This window comes from Thunnus maccoyii, chromosome 1 (assembly GCF_910596095.1).
Source record: "Thunnus maccoyii chromosome 1, fThuMac1.1, whole genome shotgun sequence".
Taxonomy (NCBI): Eukaryota; Metazoa; Chordata; class Actinopteri; order Scombriformes; family Scombridae; genus Thunnus; species Thunnus maccoyii.
The window spans coordinates 16,961,162-16,980,696 of record NC_056533.1 but is presented as its reverse complement, the minus strand read 5'-3'; the positions used below and the strand labels follow the sequence as shown (position 1 = coordinate 16,980,696).

Sequence of the window (19,535 nt, the reverse complement as noted above, 5' to 3'; positions counted from 1 at the left end):
TTGTGTGAAATTAAAAACTTAGAAGTTATGTTTTAGGTTAAGTTGGATTATCTGTTCACCCTAATGCAGCTGCAAGAAGTTTCATTATCATTTGACAAATCATCATATTGATCATATGTTCCTCTGATTAACTGCAAATTTTCCTGAAGATTTCCAAATGATATAATGAAAACAAACCAGAAAATTAAATTTCACGCCAATTTCTACACGCTGCTCTGTGTAAATAAAATATATTTGATTAAATTGACTCAGTTTGATTGAATGACACAGCACGCAGGGAAAGAACTGAATTTTTGTATATTTGTAAGTCACATATTGTACAAAACTCTTTGTTACATTGCGTTTGGGCTCTACAGACATTCATACAGACTTACACCAGTGTAGAAATACTCTACCAGTACAAACATAGAGTGTAGAAAAATACAAAGCGTTCATGATCATCGCGGCCATAAAAATCATCGACACATCTGGCACATTAGTGGAAAAGGAACATTTTTTTCAGTTAGCTTCACTTTAGCACAGCTAAAAAAAAGGATGATTGTGTAACAATGTCATATGTTTTAACTGAATAGCAAAGAGAGAAGGCAAAGACAGACCAACCAGCCACCACACAGTGTAACGTCACTAATGTTTCCATCCTGTGTTAGTACTGAATATTACAGCCTCTGAGTTAGTGCAGAACTAAAAACACTATGACTCTAGAAATAGTCTAAACCAGCTATAAGCTACACCCTCTGGACTTTTCCTATATTTCTGTTAATTTGATGAGAATGTCCACTTCTAAAAGACAAACTAAAATGTCCAATAAAAGAGGCCAGTTCCAAAAATATCAAATAATTGCAAATGGACTGGATACTTATAGCATTTTTTCTTATTTCTGCACATACAGAAATGTGCCTGCTGTTCTCGGCCCATTTTTGGCACCATGATGAATTAGAGGCTACTCTACAGACTTTTTTTATTTTGTCATTACTCTCTAAATTCATTCAACAGCCTACTAAAAGTTCTCAATCCTAATCTACAAAGCTGTCAAATATAAATTTCCAATGTTTAAAAAAAAATACAACTTAAAATCTAAATCATAAGTTGTAAATATTCCTCACAGCTTGATCACTGTGGCTTTTAGATAAAAGAATGACTCTTTTGAAGATGGTGTCACACTCCTCGTGTATGTTGTCATTAATCTAAGGGTTAAACTCTCGCTGTCATCGTCAGACTGAAACGTTTTATGTAGTTATAGTTAACGCCACATAACAGAATCAGAGCCTTCTGATTGGATGGACTGGTTAGCGGTGAGAGCTGTGGCATGTTGTTACGTTCAAATGCTGTTAATCAAAGTGCATTTTCAACGGCAGGTGTACAAGAGAACCCTCATTGTGTGTGTGTGTGTGTGTGTGAATATATTCTCTATGTCATTTTGCTTATAAATCCTAACAGTAACTTCGGGGGCTTGCAGAAGGACATTATTACATAAACAAACACAAATGGTTTGACTGATGCTCCAGAACAAGTTTTCTGACACTTAAAACAATCACATCAGTAGTTTGACTCATCCTTAAGGTCACGCATGTCCACAGACATAAAAAGTGGAGATACAGTGTTCTCCAGGGCACCAAATGTATGACAACTGATAAAGACAGTTAAAGATCAGATGATAAAATCATACCTTCTCATTGGAAAGTTTACCAGAAATGTTTTCTCAGATTTGGCACAACTCAGAAATGTGTACAATGTGAAATATAGCAGTTTTAGGTCGGTCAGCAGCGAGTAAACTGAAAGATTTGCTGGAAAAGCAGAAACAGATTAATTTGTTATTTTCATTTCAGGTCCTGCTCCTCACAACATACCAATACAATACTATGATATGTTATATGGACTCTAAACCATGAAGCTGCAGCTCCGTCAGATGTTAATTTAGTTAGTGTGTGTAATGTGAGTTAATGTGTTTGTGAATATTTGACAGCACTGGCCTGATTCAAACTTGGGTGAAAACTTTGTCTCAACATTGAAGTTTGATGTGTGCATGTTCACACTGAAGACCTACAAAGAGGTCATCAGTGTGAGAGAGAAATTAAATATGTCATATCTCATTAATAACAATAATCTCATCTCTATTACAACTCCAGAAGTTGAGACTTTTGTCTCACGTAAATGAACAATTTTAATGGTTGTGTCTAATTGGCTCAAAGAGACAAAGCATCCTTCATGGGCAACTACTACAGTTTCCAAGACAAATATGAACTTTTTCTGCTACCAGCAACTAAATCAGCAGCAGTCTCGCCTGATCCACTGGGTCATTCAAATATTATAACAGAAACAAAGCATTGGCTGAGTATGTGTCCATGTGGATCGAGGCCAGCGCAGTATCCTGAATGTAAACAACTGAATTAGTTTTGTTGGACTAGATATACACCAACGTCACATAGTTTGGTTACTTATGACGATGTTTGAGTCAGTTGTCCACTTCACAGTGTGTTGTGCTCGGCCTTAGTTTGGCAAAATAAAAAGTTTAAGGCACAGCAAAAGTTTGATGAATCTCCACATAGAAACAATCGGCGCTCTCACATTTCTTTTGCATCCAGAATCAGAGACATTTTGAACTTTTCTCCTTCTGCTTCTTTCTCTACAGCTGAGAGGAGTTAGTGGTAAATACGCCATGTAGTGATGTGTCACAATAAAAACGTTGAGATGACAACGTTACAAAGAGATCTACAGTCTTACTAAGCTCTTTACGAAAGCACTGTACTACTGTCATGGCTGTCACTGGTAACCAGTTTAAAGACAGATACATCTTACTGGGAATGGTAAATAAAGAAGTAACTCAAAAGCTTGTTTGACTGAAATATGCCAGGTCTGAGTGTAGTTGTAAATTTGAAATTGCTGAGTAAAAGTAATTATTATGGCCTAGCTATAAAAATAATGGCTTATATTTGTTGTTGGTAACAATATTAACTATTTTTCACTACTGTGTGTCTGTAAATTAGAACATTTACCGACATGTCTGACAAAGGTTGGAGGAAAAACACCAAAAGTAAAGAAACGCACTCATATAACAGCACATCTTTTCAGTATTACAGTGGCTTGTGGTGATGATATTCCACCATAACATGCAACAGATTATTTCAAGTATCATACCTGGTGACTAAACTCATGAAACTAAACATATGTTCCTCTATTACAGCTGATTGCAGCGGTTAGAATTATAATCATAAAGAGTTTAAGAGTTTAAACTGCACATGCTTTTAAATTTTGCATTTTGGTTAAGCTTTGGTGCAGGATTGAACATTTTCAGAATTGCAAACATTTAATTTTTTTTGTGAGTAATTGTCCTTTGCCAGAAAAAATAAACCTCTGATATGATCTCAATCTAAATGTCTGTAGCACAAACAATATGTCACCGCCTGCCATCTTCACAACCTGAACTTCTTTACATTCTACAGTCATTTTGAAGAAATCCACCATCTCTGTATTTCAAACATCTTACTTTCACATGTCTGATATCATTACATTTCACCATTTACAGTACAGAGCTGAAGCAGCATCTGATGTTTCAGTTAACAGCGTCACTCTGCATCCAGATACCAAACAGAGACATTTTAGGTTGTATAACTTTTGTATTAACATTTCATCCTAAATTGTTCAAATATAGAATATGTTTAGAGTTTGGACTCTGCAGACGCAGACAGGCACGTTTGGAAGTTCTTCAGATTTTTTCCATATTGGGTCACCAAATACTGTGACTGTATGTTTACAGTACGTTTTCTTTTGTCCTTTAGCAGAGATAAACGCTGAACCCAAGTCAACATTAACGGGAAAATGTACTTTATTCCAAGATCTTTCCATTCCCAACAGCTGAGTGAGGTTTGCTTGACATCTAGTCTCATCCCAGTTCTCATCCAGGACAACTTCAGAACAACTCATGTATTATGTATTTTTCTCATTCTTTAAATGTCTTCTATTGTCAAAAATCCATTGAAGTGTTCTTGAAGGGGGTTTTGGCTCCCTCCACATACTCCAACCTCCCTGTAGAGGGGTGAAGATGTCCCTCCTGGAGTCACCACATTTTCATAATTACTTAATTTGTGAATAAAAACATCTGCTCTCAGCACTGATGCCACAAATGATGACTTGCAGCATGTTGGTGTCGTTGCTTTTCTCATTGCAAACTGAAAGACCTCAGAAAGACCTTGAAAGGTGTTGGCCATCGTCTTTCTACTTGAGGTGCTCTATGATTGCGATATCTCCTCTCTCTGGGTCCAAACCATTTATGATCAAACCACCGTTTCTGGCCAGTGGTGTCGTCAGGCCCTGCAGCCCAGCCTCCTTCTCGTTCCTCTCCCGCTCATCACTGTAATTGACCGACGCAGTTCTCCTGGGCAACGTAAGCTCAGGGGCAGGGCTGAATCCCAGCTCCGAGGACAGTTTGCGTTTAATCGATGCGGCGCGCTGGAACTTATCGTAGATCTCAACACTAACACGTCTGCGTGTTTCTTTGAACTCTGCTGAGACATTAGCCGTCCACTCTGCAGCGTGAGCGCGGATCTCTCCCACCTGCAAGGACAGAAAGAGAGAGAAATGCGGTGAGGAAGACTACATGATGTAAGAAATGAACAGAATCGCATTATGCTGATTAGGACGTCAGTGTTTGCTTATTATTTTCCCTCTGGGGTTAATTTTACTACCACATAGCTATAAATGCTCTGGCTGAAACTACAGCATGGCCCTTTAATGATCTGCCATAAATAAACATCTTCATCAGAAAACCACAAGAGAATAAAAACAGGTGAGAGTAAGATGGAGAAAGACATTATCACTGACCAGGAAGTCAACTCAATTACATTAAAACAATTTATCTGCAACTGAACAGGCCTGTAAGCGTATTCATCAACTGTCATTATGTTGTTGAGACTGAACTTTTGTAGTTATTTTATTCTGAACACTGACTGTGCTGCTACACTGAATCTAGTTTTGAGATGATTTAAGGAGAAAAATCAGTTCAATGAATTTAAATGAATCAAAAACCTCAACGTACGTCTTCAGGAAACCACAAAATCTAATATGAATGAAGTTTCACTCTCTTCGTATACACAGATTAAAAAAAAAAAACACTGTAACTTTAAGACATGAAATGTCTGAAACAAATATTACTTTAGTATTTTGCCTGTGGGGACAATTGTATTGGACATTAATCCAGGAAGCTTTTTCATCATGAAATTATTTGTATATTTGTCCGTAACAGAAAATTTCTAATACATTTATCCATTAGAGTTAAGCCACCTCAACGAGCGAGGTACGGTAACGATACTGTTACTTTTCTAGTAATGTTACAAACACATCAGTGTGTGATGGTACGAGATGCCCTTTACTAACAATGTATGAATATAACCAAATGTTACTTCCGCTTCCATTCATGAATTTTATAGTGTAATTAAAGGATAAGTTCACTATTTTTCAAGTCTGTCTTAAAAAACAACAACAGTTGGTTATTTTCATTTGGCAAACTGACTGTTGGTTAAAGACAGACTTGTAAAATTGTGAACCTGTCCTTTAAGTCCACTTCCTCTCAGAAACCCACATCAGTTAAAGTGATTTTTGAGGTTTAATAAGAAATTTGACTCAAGATGTGACTTTCTGCATGAAATCAGATTCAACAAAGACGCTGATAAACAAGAAAAAGTGGAGATTAGTTGGTGGAGCGATGTTTAACCAGGATATTTCTGCTTTCTAATGTTTAGCCCTAATATCTCATCAGAGGATGGCTGGAGCAGCCTTAGATTCTTGTATCACTTCAGAGCAAAAAAGGAAACTTGTGCAAACACACCTCGAACAATGTCTCTGCTTCTAACTACATCACAGAGCCTGATGATAACAGCACACACACTTCACAGGTCAGTAAGATATGTGGGATCACAACAGGACTTCAGCATGAGAAGCCATGGGGATCATTAGTGAACACACACACAAACGCATCATGCAAAACCACTTAACAGTTGCAGCTGCAGACCAGCATCATTCAACTAATTATGCTTAACTAATGGGCACACACACCATGTCGTGTGATGTCATGTCATCATGTTCTTGCCAAAGATCCAAGTCTTACTTGTTGATTATAAGATGTTTTCTTGTTCAGAATTGAAAAAGTGATAATAAAATGTGTGACCAAATCTCCATTCACACTAACCTACCAGTCAAACTCTGGTGAATTAAATACCAGTTGACTAATGACAACTCCTGTGAAAACTCTTGTTTAGATGTTAGATCTTAGTTTATGCTAATTTACAGGTAGTAATTTGTAGGTATTTAACAGTAATTTTTTAGGACATTTTGCAGAGAGGGCGGTGCAACTTGGTACAAATTAAAACATAAGTGTTACTTGATTTAGTGGGTAAGTGCCTGTTTAGTATATTTGGGTTCATATATCGTTGTAAATTTGTAAAAATTCTTAATACATCAGACTCTTAACGATTTTTTATCAGGCAGAAAATACTTTGTTTTCAGTGTGTAGTTGTGTGTGTCAAACTATATATCAGCATATCAGGCTTTTTCTTAAAAACTCTATAATGAGCACATTTCCTGTATACCACCAAAGTACATAACTCTTTAAAAAATTGTCCTGAGAATTGACAGATACACAGAAGCTACTTTTAGGAAATTATTGAACAACCCTAATATGCTAATATATCATTTGACACACAACACTACACACTGAAAAAGTATTTTCAGTCAGTTAAAGAATCAAATTTATTAGGTGTCTTATTTAAATATATTAAGTGGGTACTTACCAACTAAACCAACTTAACACTTTTCTTAGAATTTGTACCAAATTGCACCACCTTCTTTGTAAAAGGTCCTAAAATTGATTGTTTCATACCTGCAAATTATTCAGAAAATCTAGGAAATTAGTGTAAAATCAAGGAACCTGAAAAATATTGGTGAGCACGGATTTTCCTTTGGAAACAGCTGCATTCATTCGCATAATCTGTGTTATATTTAGAGCTCAGACAATTCTAGATACATTTTCTTATAAGAGCATCATCACACATTGTCCAAACACTCTCTCTCTCTCTCTGGAGATGCTCACAGTAATGGACTAAGACTGTTTTATGTGTTTGGATTACGCACAGTCAATTGGATTAGAAAACAGTCTTATCATTGAAATGAAGTTAAGCAGAGGGCAAAAGTTGAGGTGGGGACAGCTGAGGGTCACTGTAACTAAGTGGCACAGATAACTTGTGTGTCACTGTGCTGAAAGAAAGACAGAAAGAGATACAGAAGGTAGAAATGTAAACGTTTTTAGGTAAACAAGTACGCACAAAGAAATAGAAGAAATTACAGAAAAAAAGGATGAAGTAGAAAATGAAAGCCAACACACCTCTTCTTTGGTCCGCTTGGAGATGACTCTCAGCCAGTCTCCTATCATGCTGAGGATGGCAGCGAAGTACGCCAATCCCACCAGAATCCAGAACCATACAACTGGTTTATAGTAGTCCAAGTAATCTATTTCTGAGCCACCTAGACGCAGAGAGAGATAGTGAGTCTTTCAAACACATGATGAGTGTGGTACAAAGAGACAGAGTTCTTTTTCTAATGGTGACATTCACTCACTGGCTGTGTTTGTACCTGCTACAAAGTCCCCAAATCCTATGGTGGTCAGGGTAATGACCACAAAGTAAAGAGACTCCAGCGCAGACCACCCCTCGATGTGTTTAAAGATGGCTGCTGGGAGCGCCACAAACAGCAAGCAGCCAAACAACACAAACAGTAGGGTGGATATGACCCGGATCTTTGTCTGACTGATGTCCCAGTGCTGCAGGGGAGACACAGAGGCTGAGAAAATGAGCAATGTGATGGTGAATTTCAACTGGAGGACATCTGATCTGTTTGGTATGTTTGTGATCACTGCAGTGCAAAGTACATGAAGCTTCATCACTCCCTCATTGTTCACAGTTTCCTGTGTAGTGTAGATGCTGCGTCAAACTGTATTGTAAAACATAAATTATTGACCTCTTCGCTGGAACTGTTGGAGAGGCAGCAAGGAGGTGCTTGAAAGACAGAAATCCAGTTCCAATATAAATTTTTTTTGATAAAATATGTACATTGATCACCTTGTCCAGCAGTGAGAAGTAACCGAAATTATGTTAGAACTTCAGCTATGTAGGTACCGGATGTTGTGTGGAAGCCAACGGTTCACAATTTTTCAAGTCTGTCTTAAAACAACAGTCAGGTGCCAAAATGAACACTGAAATTGTTTTTTCTTGCTATAGTCATTCCTCCTGTTCATACATTCATTAAGAGATCCCTTCATAAAGCACTTACAATGTAAGTGATGGAGGCCAAAATCCAGAAGCCTCCTTCTGTATAAAAATGTATTTAAAAGTTTATCTGAAGCTTCAGTCGTCCAAATGAGTCAAATCAAGTAGATATCTTTCAACATTACAGTCTTTTTAGTACCAAAGTCCCTCTTTTTGTTACTATACTTCCACTGCAGCTCAACAGGGAGACACTGTCCAAGGAAACACAAGGACGGAATTTGATGCTAAAAAGACTGTAAATGTGGCAGATATTCCCTTGATATGACTAACTCAGACTGCTGAAGCCTCATATATGCTTCAGATAAACTTTCAATGTATTTTTGCACAAAATGACTGGACACACTGTGGATTTTGGCCCCCATCACCTACACTAAAAGCACATGTGAAGGGGATCTTTTAATAGCCCGTATGAACAGGAGGAATGATTACACCCAGGAAAGCCTCTTTCAGTGTTCATATGGACACCTGACTGTTGTTTTAAGGCAGACTTGAAAAATTGTGAACGTATCCTTTAATGACTTAACCGACCAAGAAATGAAAGGAAAGGCCATCCAACAACCTGAGAAAAAACGGGCTCATGTTGCTGATTTTGATGTCTACAGAGTTGCTAACACCTCTGTGACACTGTACTTAGGCACAATGGAGCTTTGAGGAAAATGCCAACGTTTGCTAATTAGCACTAAATATAAAGTACAGCTGAGGCTGATGGGAATGTTATTAGTTTGCAGGTTTTTGGTCATGAACCAAAGTATTTGAAAAAGTGTTTTTTTTTTTTTTTTTTTAACCTGATGATGGTGCTTAATGAAAAGTGAAGGGATCACCTTCAAGTTCAGTTCATCGTGACGGGAACATGAAAATTTCATGGCAACCCATCCAATAGTTTAAGAGACATTTCACTCAAAACCACAAATGTCAACCTCATGGCGGCACTAGAGGAAAAGTTAGAAGATCACCAAAGTCATTCCAATATGTCCTCCAGGGAACATGAATGTCTACAAAATTTCATGGCAAACAATCCAATAATTGTTGATATATTCCAGTCTGGACTAAAGCGGTGTCACCGACAGCCCGATCTACATTTCCATCCATGGAGCTATTACACTAGTGTGCCTTAAGATACCAACATGTCCAGTGTCAAGCCCACAAGGCCATCAGCATCATCCGGTAGTATGGTATGAAATGCATCTCCAACCACAGTAAAAGTTAATTTTTTCAGTTTTTGTGTTCAGCAACAATTGACCATATCAGTGATTAATTAAATATTACTTAACAAATTACAGATTACAGGGAGAAAACTGTTTTTGAAGTGAAATGGTAAAACAGTCTGACACTGTATCCACACACACACACACACACACACAGAGAGAGAGAGAGAGAGAGAGAGAGAGAGAGAGAGAGAGAGAGAGAGAGAGTTCAGTGTGAGCAGTAATAGCATTATCCTATAAATTGCTCCTCAGGGTGCAGTACAAAAGAAAAGACATTCACAGTATTCTCTGAGGATAATGCAGCAGTCTCACACAATCTGGGTACAGAGCAATAAAGCTTCCAAAAACACACACACTCACACAATGAACTTTTGTCCTCCGTCCTCAGCCTTAATCATATTGCATTACAGAGTCCTTCGGGTGCCCTCAGAGCCGCAGAAGGAGCAAATCATTCTGAATTACACATTATCAACTCATTTCATTCAAGACTGCAAAGCAAATTATTCACAACTGTAACTTCAACTCAGACACAAATTGTTTCTCTCATTTTGGGATGTAAATAACATGTTAATGCTGATGTCAAATGGACAGCATGTCCACATGACATGACAAATAAATTGATTACTACTACTATTAAATTACTTATTCGGTTTGAGCTCTGGATTCATAAAGACTAAACTAACTTCAATTCAGATTTTAACCAAAACTAACAATCATTAACAGTTTGAGGGTTCAATCAATACCTGATGTGCAGTAATATATTCAGACTGTCTGCAGAATTATTCATCCAAATGTAAATGGAGGTCAAAGGTTTTGTTCACACTGCATATAAAGTGTGCAGGCACACGGACCATTTACACACACGTAGCACAAAAACTTTATAACACACAGACTGCATTTAAACAAGGAACCTCCACTGTTAACTATCTCAGTATCTCATTCTTCTCTGTTCCCTGATCTCCCCCTGAAAACTTGCACCTACAATTTAACCCATATAGAAAATATGTTGTGCAAAAGCATCTTGAGTTAAGTCAGATGTAAGTCTGTAAATATGAACTAAAAGAGCTGGTGTGACCGAGGATATTGTCAAGAGTGCTTTGATATAAATTATTTAGGATTGCCTATATGGACTTTCTGCCTGCAGACTCTAAACTTGTGTGAACTTGTGTGTCTCTGTATTTGTATCAGAAATATTTGGTGTTTACATGTTGATGTATGTTACTCCAGACTCACCACAAACATCTTCTCCACTCTGGCAATGCCCTTGCCGAAGATGGTGCCGAGCTGATCCCCAACACCCGCCAAAAGAAAGCCGAACAGGGGTATCCCCAGCAACGCATAGACGATGCAGAAGATTCTTCCGCCCTCTGTATGGGGAGAGATGTTCCCAAAACCTGCAGAGAGGACAGATGGAGAGATGAGGAAATATATCACCTGAGATCAGAATGATGGAGGCTGTTGAATGAAGACTAGGGACAATGTTTTCTTCTTCATCATCTAATGTTTGGCCTAATGGTGTTTGTTTCACATTCTGTACATCACACATTATACACATTATCTGTGATGTTGCTGATTTGATTTTCACAAAATTCAAAAGGATTGTTTCAGTGTTGCATCGCTCTATTCTGTCTTTTTTGTACTGATTTTTCTCCCAGGTTCCACTGTTTGTTTTACACAGTCGAGTTACTTCAACCAACAATGTTTTGATGAAGCAGAATATTTCTAAAACTTCTAATGTTAACAAAACTTGTAATAAAAACACAGAGTGACAACCTTTTTCTCAGCCAACCAATCAAGACAAACAGACTATTAAATAATCCTTTAAATAATCAGGTGCAACAAAGCAACAGGTAAGATGAATCCATGTTTTTTTTTATTTTTATGTTGTACCCTCTGAGTCTCCAATCAGCTTCACAACTACACACACACACACACACACGCACTTGCAATGATTTAAACTCATACGCTAATATTTAGGGAAGGTGACACACCGGACAATTACACATCAATATCAGAAAATATAATGTTTATAATAATAATGTTTGTGTTTTTCATATGTAATCAGTTTGAACCACTGATGTTCTAAATAATTACAAAGATGTGTGTTGAGGGTGTGTGTGTGTGTGTGTGTGTGTGTGTGTTTCCTACCGATGGTTGTGATGACGGTCCCAGCAAAGAAGAAGGCGGAGCTCAGGTCCCACAGGCTGCTGTGGTTGGTCAGTGTTTCTGCAGGGTTTACTCCTGAACGGATAGCAGACACAACTTGCTGGAGAGGGACAGAGAGAGAGAAAGAGATTTGTGTTAAACTGTGTGTTGAGTTTACTTGTTTCAAGGGGCTTTTCAAATTTAATTATATATAATGATAATTAGAAAAACAATAATATAACCTATTCACATAATTTCCTACCTTTCTTTCTGTAACTAATATCATTATTAAAAGGTTCAAGAAGGCACCTTTGTTTCTTGTACTGGTGTAAGAAGGAATGTGTATGTTTGTCTGCATGCTTTCGTGTCTAGTAAGTTAAAGATGGTTAAAGTTAAAGAGTCACTTAAAGTTTTAGTTGACTGTGGCCGAGGCGAAAAAAAAAAAGTGAAATCTGGAGTAATCTGGAGTGACAATGTAAGAGCCTTCTGGTTCACAACTGGGAACAGGACTAACAAAAAAAGCTTCACAACAGAAATAATCTTTGTGTGGTTTGACATTTCTTCCCACTGCTGAGAAGTGAAGCTGCAGGAGCTGTCCATGGTGCTGAAACCACTGCAGCTGTGTTTTATCCAAGAGGTAACCTTCAGGGCTGAAAAATAAAGCCAACATCGAAGTGCTAAAAACTGCAGTTCCTCAAATGGCCACTTGAGGCTGGCTCCAAAAGTGACTCAATCCCCATAGACCCCCAGGTTAAAATGCCCAACTTTACAGCAGATATAAACGTGTTTACAGCCTGGTACAAACAACGTTTTTGGTCTCTATAGCTAATTTCCCCGTTCATGACAACTGTATGTATATAACTCACTCATTTAAATTTTATTAAGGCTTAAAGTTATGTATAATTAAGGGTGTGATTACTTTGAGTGACAGTTTGGTGCCATCACAGGCAAGTCGCCACCACGGCGACAACGCTGGTTAGATAACGTAACAATTGTGAGTATAGATGTAGCCATAGCCGTCGCTATTTCAGTGTGTTTTCAGTTCATAAAAGTTAATTTTAACAGTTTGGTCGCGCAAAGAAGTCTTGTTCAGCGTTACGTTGTACTAAAAGACCCTCTAAGGAGTTGGATGTTCAGTTTTTTCCGGTAAGTACATTTTGTTATAATGGTTTTAAGCCTGCTTTTCGCTAGCAAAAATTAGCATTAGCATTAGTTCAGTTAGCCATAGACTGTAAATGCACTATGCTAACCAAGCTAGCAGGTAGCAGCTAGCTGCTTGCATTAGGGTCAGCTCCACTCTCTCGTCCAAACATGGTCATTTCTGGCTCCAAAAATCCAAGATGGCGCAGTCGAAATGCAAACTCGAGGCTTCAAAACAGGAGTCCACAAACCAATGGTTGACATCACAATGGCTACATCCATTATTTTTTAGTCTATGGTTCAATCACAATTGTTTGTGTATAAGAGAAGCTGACACGTCTGTATGCTGCACACGCACAATACTTATTTTTTATCATTCCTTCTCTGGTTAAGGTGAGGTCTTTCTCACCTTAACCAGCTCCTCCAGCTGACTCTGGTTGACACAGGAGTGTCTGGCCAGGAACTCCAGCTTCTGGGACAGGATGGCCAAACGCTGGGCACTAAGAGAGAGAGAAAGTGAGAGAAGCTCAGAATTATTTGTGATACAAAAGTCGAATTGTCATCATATTTCACAGAGTGCACCCCAGAGCGTAAAAACTTGTATTAAGATTTAAGAATAGGAATAACATGCTCAGTTTTCCTCCTTGTTGCCAAATATTATTATCTCAGTGTTTCTTTAATTAACTGAGGGACATTCAGTCACATCCACATGTTTACATGCTCTAAAACTGACACACTGAGTCTATAGCTGTGTCCAAAATGATTCACTTGGTCACTCATTCACTATTCTCTATATAATAGACACTCAATTCATTAACTTAATAGTAAGCAACAAATTGAGATTTCGGACACTCACTAATCATCATCACTTTGCATCATCACTGACAGCTGGAGAGTCACTCAACACTACTTTTTCCTTCCACTGTTGAATATTTGAGGGCACCATACAGTAGAGTGGACATATTTACACACTCATAATTTGGACATTCAAAATAAATGGTGGAGGGTAAATATAGTGCACTATATAGTAAATAGGGGGTGATTTCTGTCTATGGCATCAAAGTAATTTGATGACAAAGTTATGTAAATCTGGGTAAAGCATATAGAGATCAATTTATAGATGCACAAGAATTTAACCCTGAGAGACTCCATACTGTAGAGATCCACTCAGATTCATGATCACCACTTTCAACAACATAGCTACTACCTTCAGTTACAACTTGAATCCAGCAGCACCAGGGCTGATGTTTTTTCTTAAAAAAAGGTTTAGACAAATATAATTTAGTACCTTTCTTAGTAATGATTAATTGTAATTTTACAGTGTGTCATAAATCATTTATTAACATTCTAAACAATTTCACAATGAACAAAAGATTCAAAATAGACCAATACTGTTTAGTTTTAGTGTATCCACATTGCATTTTGGGGAGTCATAACTGTAGTGTTCAGTGAATTTTGAGAACAGCCTAATGGGTGAAAGGTGATAAGTTTGCATCCATTTCACGGCTACTGAAAACATTTTTTACAGTTGGCAGACAGAGGGTCAGTAACAGTTGTTGGGTACAATGGATAAATGGATGGATGGCTTTACTGTTAGTGAAGCAGACAGAAAGGTAAACACATGATTAGCCTGCGTACCTCTCATGAGGCTGTTCCAGGGCTCTGAAGACGGCTGCTCCCATCACCAGGTACAGTACCACCAAAAGAAAGATGGCTGTCACTGTCTTCCATTTCATCACTGTGGCAACCACCTACAACACTTCAACTGATCAATCAACTCACATACATACAGGAAGTGTCCTATAAAAATGCCAAAAGGCCATTTGAGGAGGAAAAAAAAGAAAACAATCACTTTGAATGTCTGGACTTCTTTCTTTTTTCTCTCACCTCACTCTCCTCCCGGGGAGTCAGCGTGATTGGCTTTGTGGAGAAGGAGAGGCGGGGCTTGGTGTTGTGAGTGGCGGATTTAGGGTCCAATAAGTCTGGAGCTGCCACTGTCAGGGGAAATGGAGAAAAAAGGCAATTTTTTCTCACATTTCTTTGCCTTTCCGGTCTCTGCTCTCTTGCTCTGGTCAAACACATTTAGCTGTTAATTTTAGAAGGCCTTATAAATAAATCACCAACAAGGCCTTTAAAGTCTAACGCTGGCAAAAGCATGCATCATGCTCTAACATTTAGTGCTCTGCTTTTTTCTCCCATTTAGGCTGCAACGCTTGTTTGTGAATGTGCTTTTATAAGATACAAGTTGAGAATAAAAGGTGAGACAGAGAGTGGAGAGTGGCGTACATCAACGTAAGACCAACTGTATTAAAAAAATGTGCTTAAATGTTGGTTATTTTGACTCTTGAATCAAGTTTTACTTTTGTTTTTTTAGGAATATTGTTTTGTTTCTGTAAATTGACATCAAGTAGGGAGAGGAGAAAGGAGATGTATTAGGGCTCTGCGTACAATAATGTACATTATACTATCAATAATAAACTGAATAATTTAGGATCAACATTATATTTATATGTATTTTTCAGCTATTATGAGAATAGACTATAATTTATTAGCAGATATAATGACAGAATGACATCACATCCCAGCAATTTGATTTCAAAGGTAAAGGAAAATATTGTAAGAATACCATCACAGTACTGTAGAAATAGGATAAATATTATTGCTGCATGTTTGTTTTAATCCATTAAATATTTATTCAGCAAAAATATTTTAACTTGCCAGAAAACCTGCAAAAATGTGTCTCAAAAGCATTTTAACCTCTCAGTTATTCTGCTATTGTTTCAAATACTAAAACTAAAACCACATAAACTCAGTTCCCATGATTTACAGAGTGCCACCACTTAAGGCTCACAAATCTTTAATGAAATAATATTGATTGTTAACATTAAGTGACAAATTATACTGATCACAGAGGAGGACACAGAAAGACACACAAGTTAGAGAGACTGCTGAGATGTGTGTTGTACGAAAGAAACTCTGTCCGAGTGAGAACAAAAGAATGAGTGAGTTGATTCTAATCAAAGCTTATTTCACTGGAAAGTGGAGTCACCAGCAGGTTCCTGTACAGTAGATGTTTTAGACTGTAATTTAAATATAGGCTATAACTGTACAATACAATTTCATGCTTATTTGACCTTAACACTTTTGAGGTTTGGGAGTCTGCTCTTCTCTTCTCTTCTCTTCTCTTCTCTTCTCTTCTCTCCTCTCCTCTCCTCTCCTCTCCTCTTCTCTTCTCTTCTCTTCTCTTCTCTTCTCTCCTCTCCTCTCCTCTCCTCTCCTCTTCTCTTCTCTTCTCTTCTGTTCTCTCCTCTTCTCTTCTCTTCTCTTCTCTCCTCTTCTCTTCTCTTCTGTCTGGGTGACTCTGAACGGACCCTCCCATATCCTCTCCTCCTCTTTGCTGGTATTTTCTCCCTCACCCCTCTATTCATCCCTCTCTCCAGTCAACTCAACCACACACACACACACACACACACACACACACACACACAAGTAGGTATAGCTATCTTAGTGAGGACATTCATTGACATAATGCATTCCCTAACCCAAACCTTGACCATCACAACTAAATGCCAAAATCCAACCCTAACCCTAAACTGAACCTAAAACCAGTTCTAACCTTGACCCTAAAACCAAGTCTGAACCCTCAAACAGCCCTTTGAAGGTATGTCAGGAAGTGAATACTGGCCAAAATGTCTTCATTTTCCTAAAATATCCTCACTTCCCAGGTCTAAAACTCATATTGGTTCTCACAATGATAGCCATACAATATCACACACACACACACACACACACACACACACACACACACACACACACACACACACACTCACACACACACACCCCTCCATCTCTGCTCTCTCACATAGTGTCTCTCTCATAGTGTTGAAACATAGTGGAACAAGTCTGCCAAACAGTGCGTGTGATTTTATTGAAGTTTATACTTTAGATATTTAATTTAAATAATTTGGATTAAATTAGATTAAGATGAGTTTTATTGATAAGGCAGCCAGTGTGAGCGGTGGAGTTCTGCACCTGGCTGTGAATAAGTTTCAGGACAAGTTGTCTGTCTGTGAGTACTCACTCCTTGGTGTTGCCTATCCAATGCCCTCCGCTCTCCTCTTCTCCTCATCCGACGCTCTCACTGCGTTTAGGGGAATCTTTCCTCCTCTGCGTCTCTCCTTCCTGCGGAGCTGAAGCGGGGGGACGAACTGGCGCTCCGTTTTTCTTTTGCTCTTCTCCTCTCCTTTCACCGCTGATCGGACACTGATGCTACGCTTGCACAGCAGTTTTATTGTCTCCACATGTTACAGCAAAAAGCTTTCTCTGGTTTTTCTCTCTTGCTCTTTCTGCTGTCTAACACCCACTCCTGCGCTCTCGCTTTTGAGCGCACCGGTTGGAGCAGCGGGATAACACCGAGAGGAAGGAGGAGGAGGGGGAGGAAGAGATGGGTGGAGAAAGGAGGGAAGGGGTGGATGTGCCAGACACAGAGAGGTGGTTCCCAAACTGGGATCTAGTTTCAGGAGTCCCCATCTACATATGTATTGATTTTGCATACATTTTCATTCTGTAAGCATTATTTTAGTGATTTGGACATAAATGTACACACCCTCGTGTCATACAAGGGTCCTTTATGGGACAAAAGTCTGCTCATCTCAGAGTAATGTGTTATTGTGTTAGTCAGAATGAATCTGAGGGATTCTGACAGCAAACCCTCTTGGTATAGGTGATCTGAGTGGAGGGGGGTCATTAGTGCTCATAGAAGCATTTAGTGAAAAGGAGAGAGAGCGTAAGACAATTGGGAAAGAGAAAGTTACACAGACAAAGCGGAGAGTATTCTCTGTACTGTGGTTTTGCTGCAGTTTTAATCTTATAATGACAGCTTAGATCCACCTTAAAGCACTGGTTGCCCACTTTGGCCTGTGACCTATTAAAATGTTGTGTCTTCTTGCAGCCCCTTGTCACAGGTTGCATCATATCTAGAAGTTGTGAGCACTGATTTTCTCTTCAAAAATTCTCAGATGATGTCATTTGACTAATTGTTTGAGACCTGAACTATGGAAAAAAATATCCAGCCCTTTTACAATAAAAGCAAAGTTTAGAGAGGAGTCCTCCACCCAAAAAAATACAAATCAGTGCAGCAGAACTTTGTTTTCTCTTCTTTCTTGTCCCATTAATCATGTTGTGACTCATCAGATTTATCTTGAAGCCCTTGAAGAGTGTTGGGAACCACTGTAAGCACAAAGCCTCTGATAAGATGTCTGATATAGATGGATGGAGATTTTTCCTGCTACATATAAGGATTTGAATTTTCCTTTATATAAAACATGTAGTAGGATGCCTTTCACAGATCTAATTATCTTATCTTGTTATGTTTTGTATGGTCACTGTTCTGTAGTTACACTATTATACTGGCTAGGATCTCAAACATGTAGTATTTGATGCATGCTAGATGGAAATGGAGATGTTCTTTCACCGTGCTTTCCAGTGGAAAACAATATAAACCATAAATGATCCATCTGTTTATACTGTAGCATGGGACCTGTGTTCTCTAAATGTTTAACCAATATAGTTACGGCATAGACACACAGCAGGGTTATTATCACAGTCATTCCCTGCAATCAAACACATCTTATTTGCTCAAGGATATTGACTTATATTGTCATGGTCACAATTTCAATCCAGACTTTCAGTTTAATTTTTAAAGATCAGAATCACTCATGGAGAGAAGAGAAGAGAAGAGAAGAGAAGAGAAGAGAAGAGAAGAGAAGAGAAGAGAAGAGGAGAGGAGAGAAGAGCAGAGAAGAGAAGAGAAGAGAAGAGAAGAGAAGAGAAGAGAAGAGAAGAGAAGAGAAGAAGAGAAGAGAAGAGAAGAGAAGAGACGAATAACTTTCATGAACATGTGGAAGGATATTTTGGTGTATAAAAGAAGCATAAACATGACTGAGAGAAAGGTATTCAGCTCAGTCTCACACACAAACACATATAAACATGCAGCTGCGGATTCAAGAGATAGAGCAGGTTGTTCATTAATCACAGCGATGGTGGTTCTCCTTTTGTCCACATGTTGAAGTGTCCTCGAGCAAGACAAACAAACCTCAAACTGCTCCTGATGGTCAGGCCAGCACCTTGCATTGTAGCGTGCTGACATCGGTGTGTGTGTGTGCAAGTTTGAATAAGAGGCAAATTGTAAAGCAGTTTGGATGAAAGGATAAAGGACATAAAGGGGCGTCTCCAGGCAGACTGGCAGGGAGGTGAGAAGGGAACAAAATATTGACTAAAAAAACATCAAATATGAACATCATCAGAGATACAGTAACAGGAAAAAAAACAGTCTTGTCATGTGAAATTTAAAAAAAGTTTCAACACCTAAAGCAGCAGTTGGAGAATCTGCAGGAGCTCAGTCTCCAGTTTGTCCTGCACCCTCTGGTTGAAACCAAAGTTCACAACTTCCTGAAGTAAAGATTGTAGAGTGTTATGTGTTGATGATTGAAACAATCAAATGAATAAATCACAGTCTGCTGCTCACAGACTAATGAAGGCCCTGGAGGAAGGAGCTGTGGGGTATACATGCAAATGAACACAGATATACAATAAATGGTTGATTGTTCAGTAGAGCGAGCAAATGTTTGTATAAATTGTATTTGAATTTATATTTTGAATATGTAAAAATATTTGTTTGAATAGGGTTTTTTTGAATAATATATTTAATAATTAGTCTTTAAACTTCAGCAAT

At 38.4% G+C, this 19,535-nt stretch overlaps 1 protein-coding gene across 2 annotated transcripts; it reads right to left on the bottom strand.

Moving 5' to 3' along the window:
• Positions 1-333: 333 nt before the first annotated feature.
• kcnk2a (potassium channel, subfamily K, member 2a) lies at positions 334-17,211 on the bottom strand. Of its 2 annotated transcripts, none has more exons than XM_042419530.1 (9): positions 16,884-17,211; positions 14,690-14,796; positions 14,441-14,553; positions 13,212-13,302; positions 11,666-11,783; positions 10,751-10,911; positions 7,606-7,807; positions 7,373-7,512; positions 334-4,551 (listed from the first exon to the last, which is right to left on the bottom strand). In XM_042419530.1, coding segments are annotated over exons 1-9 (1,272 nt in total). In that variant the 5' UTR covers positions 16,885-17,211; the 3' UTR covers positions 334-4,212. The 2 variants fall into 2 exon arrangements, with proteins under 2 accessions (XP_042275464.1, XP_042275530.1); XM_042419596.1 differs by having other exon boundaries at positions 7,621-7,807.
• Between the last annotated feature and the right edge of the window lie 2,324 nt (positions 17,212-19,535).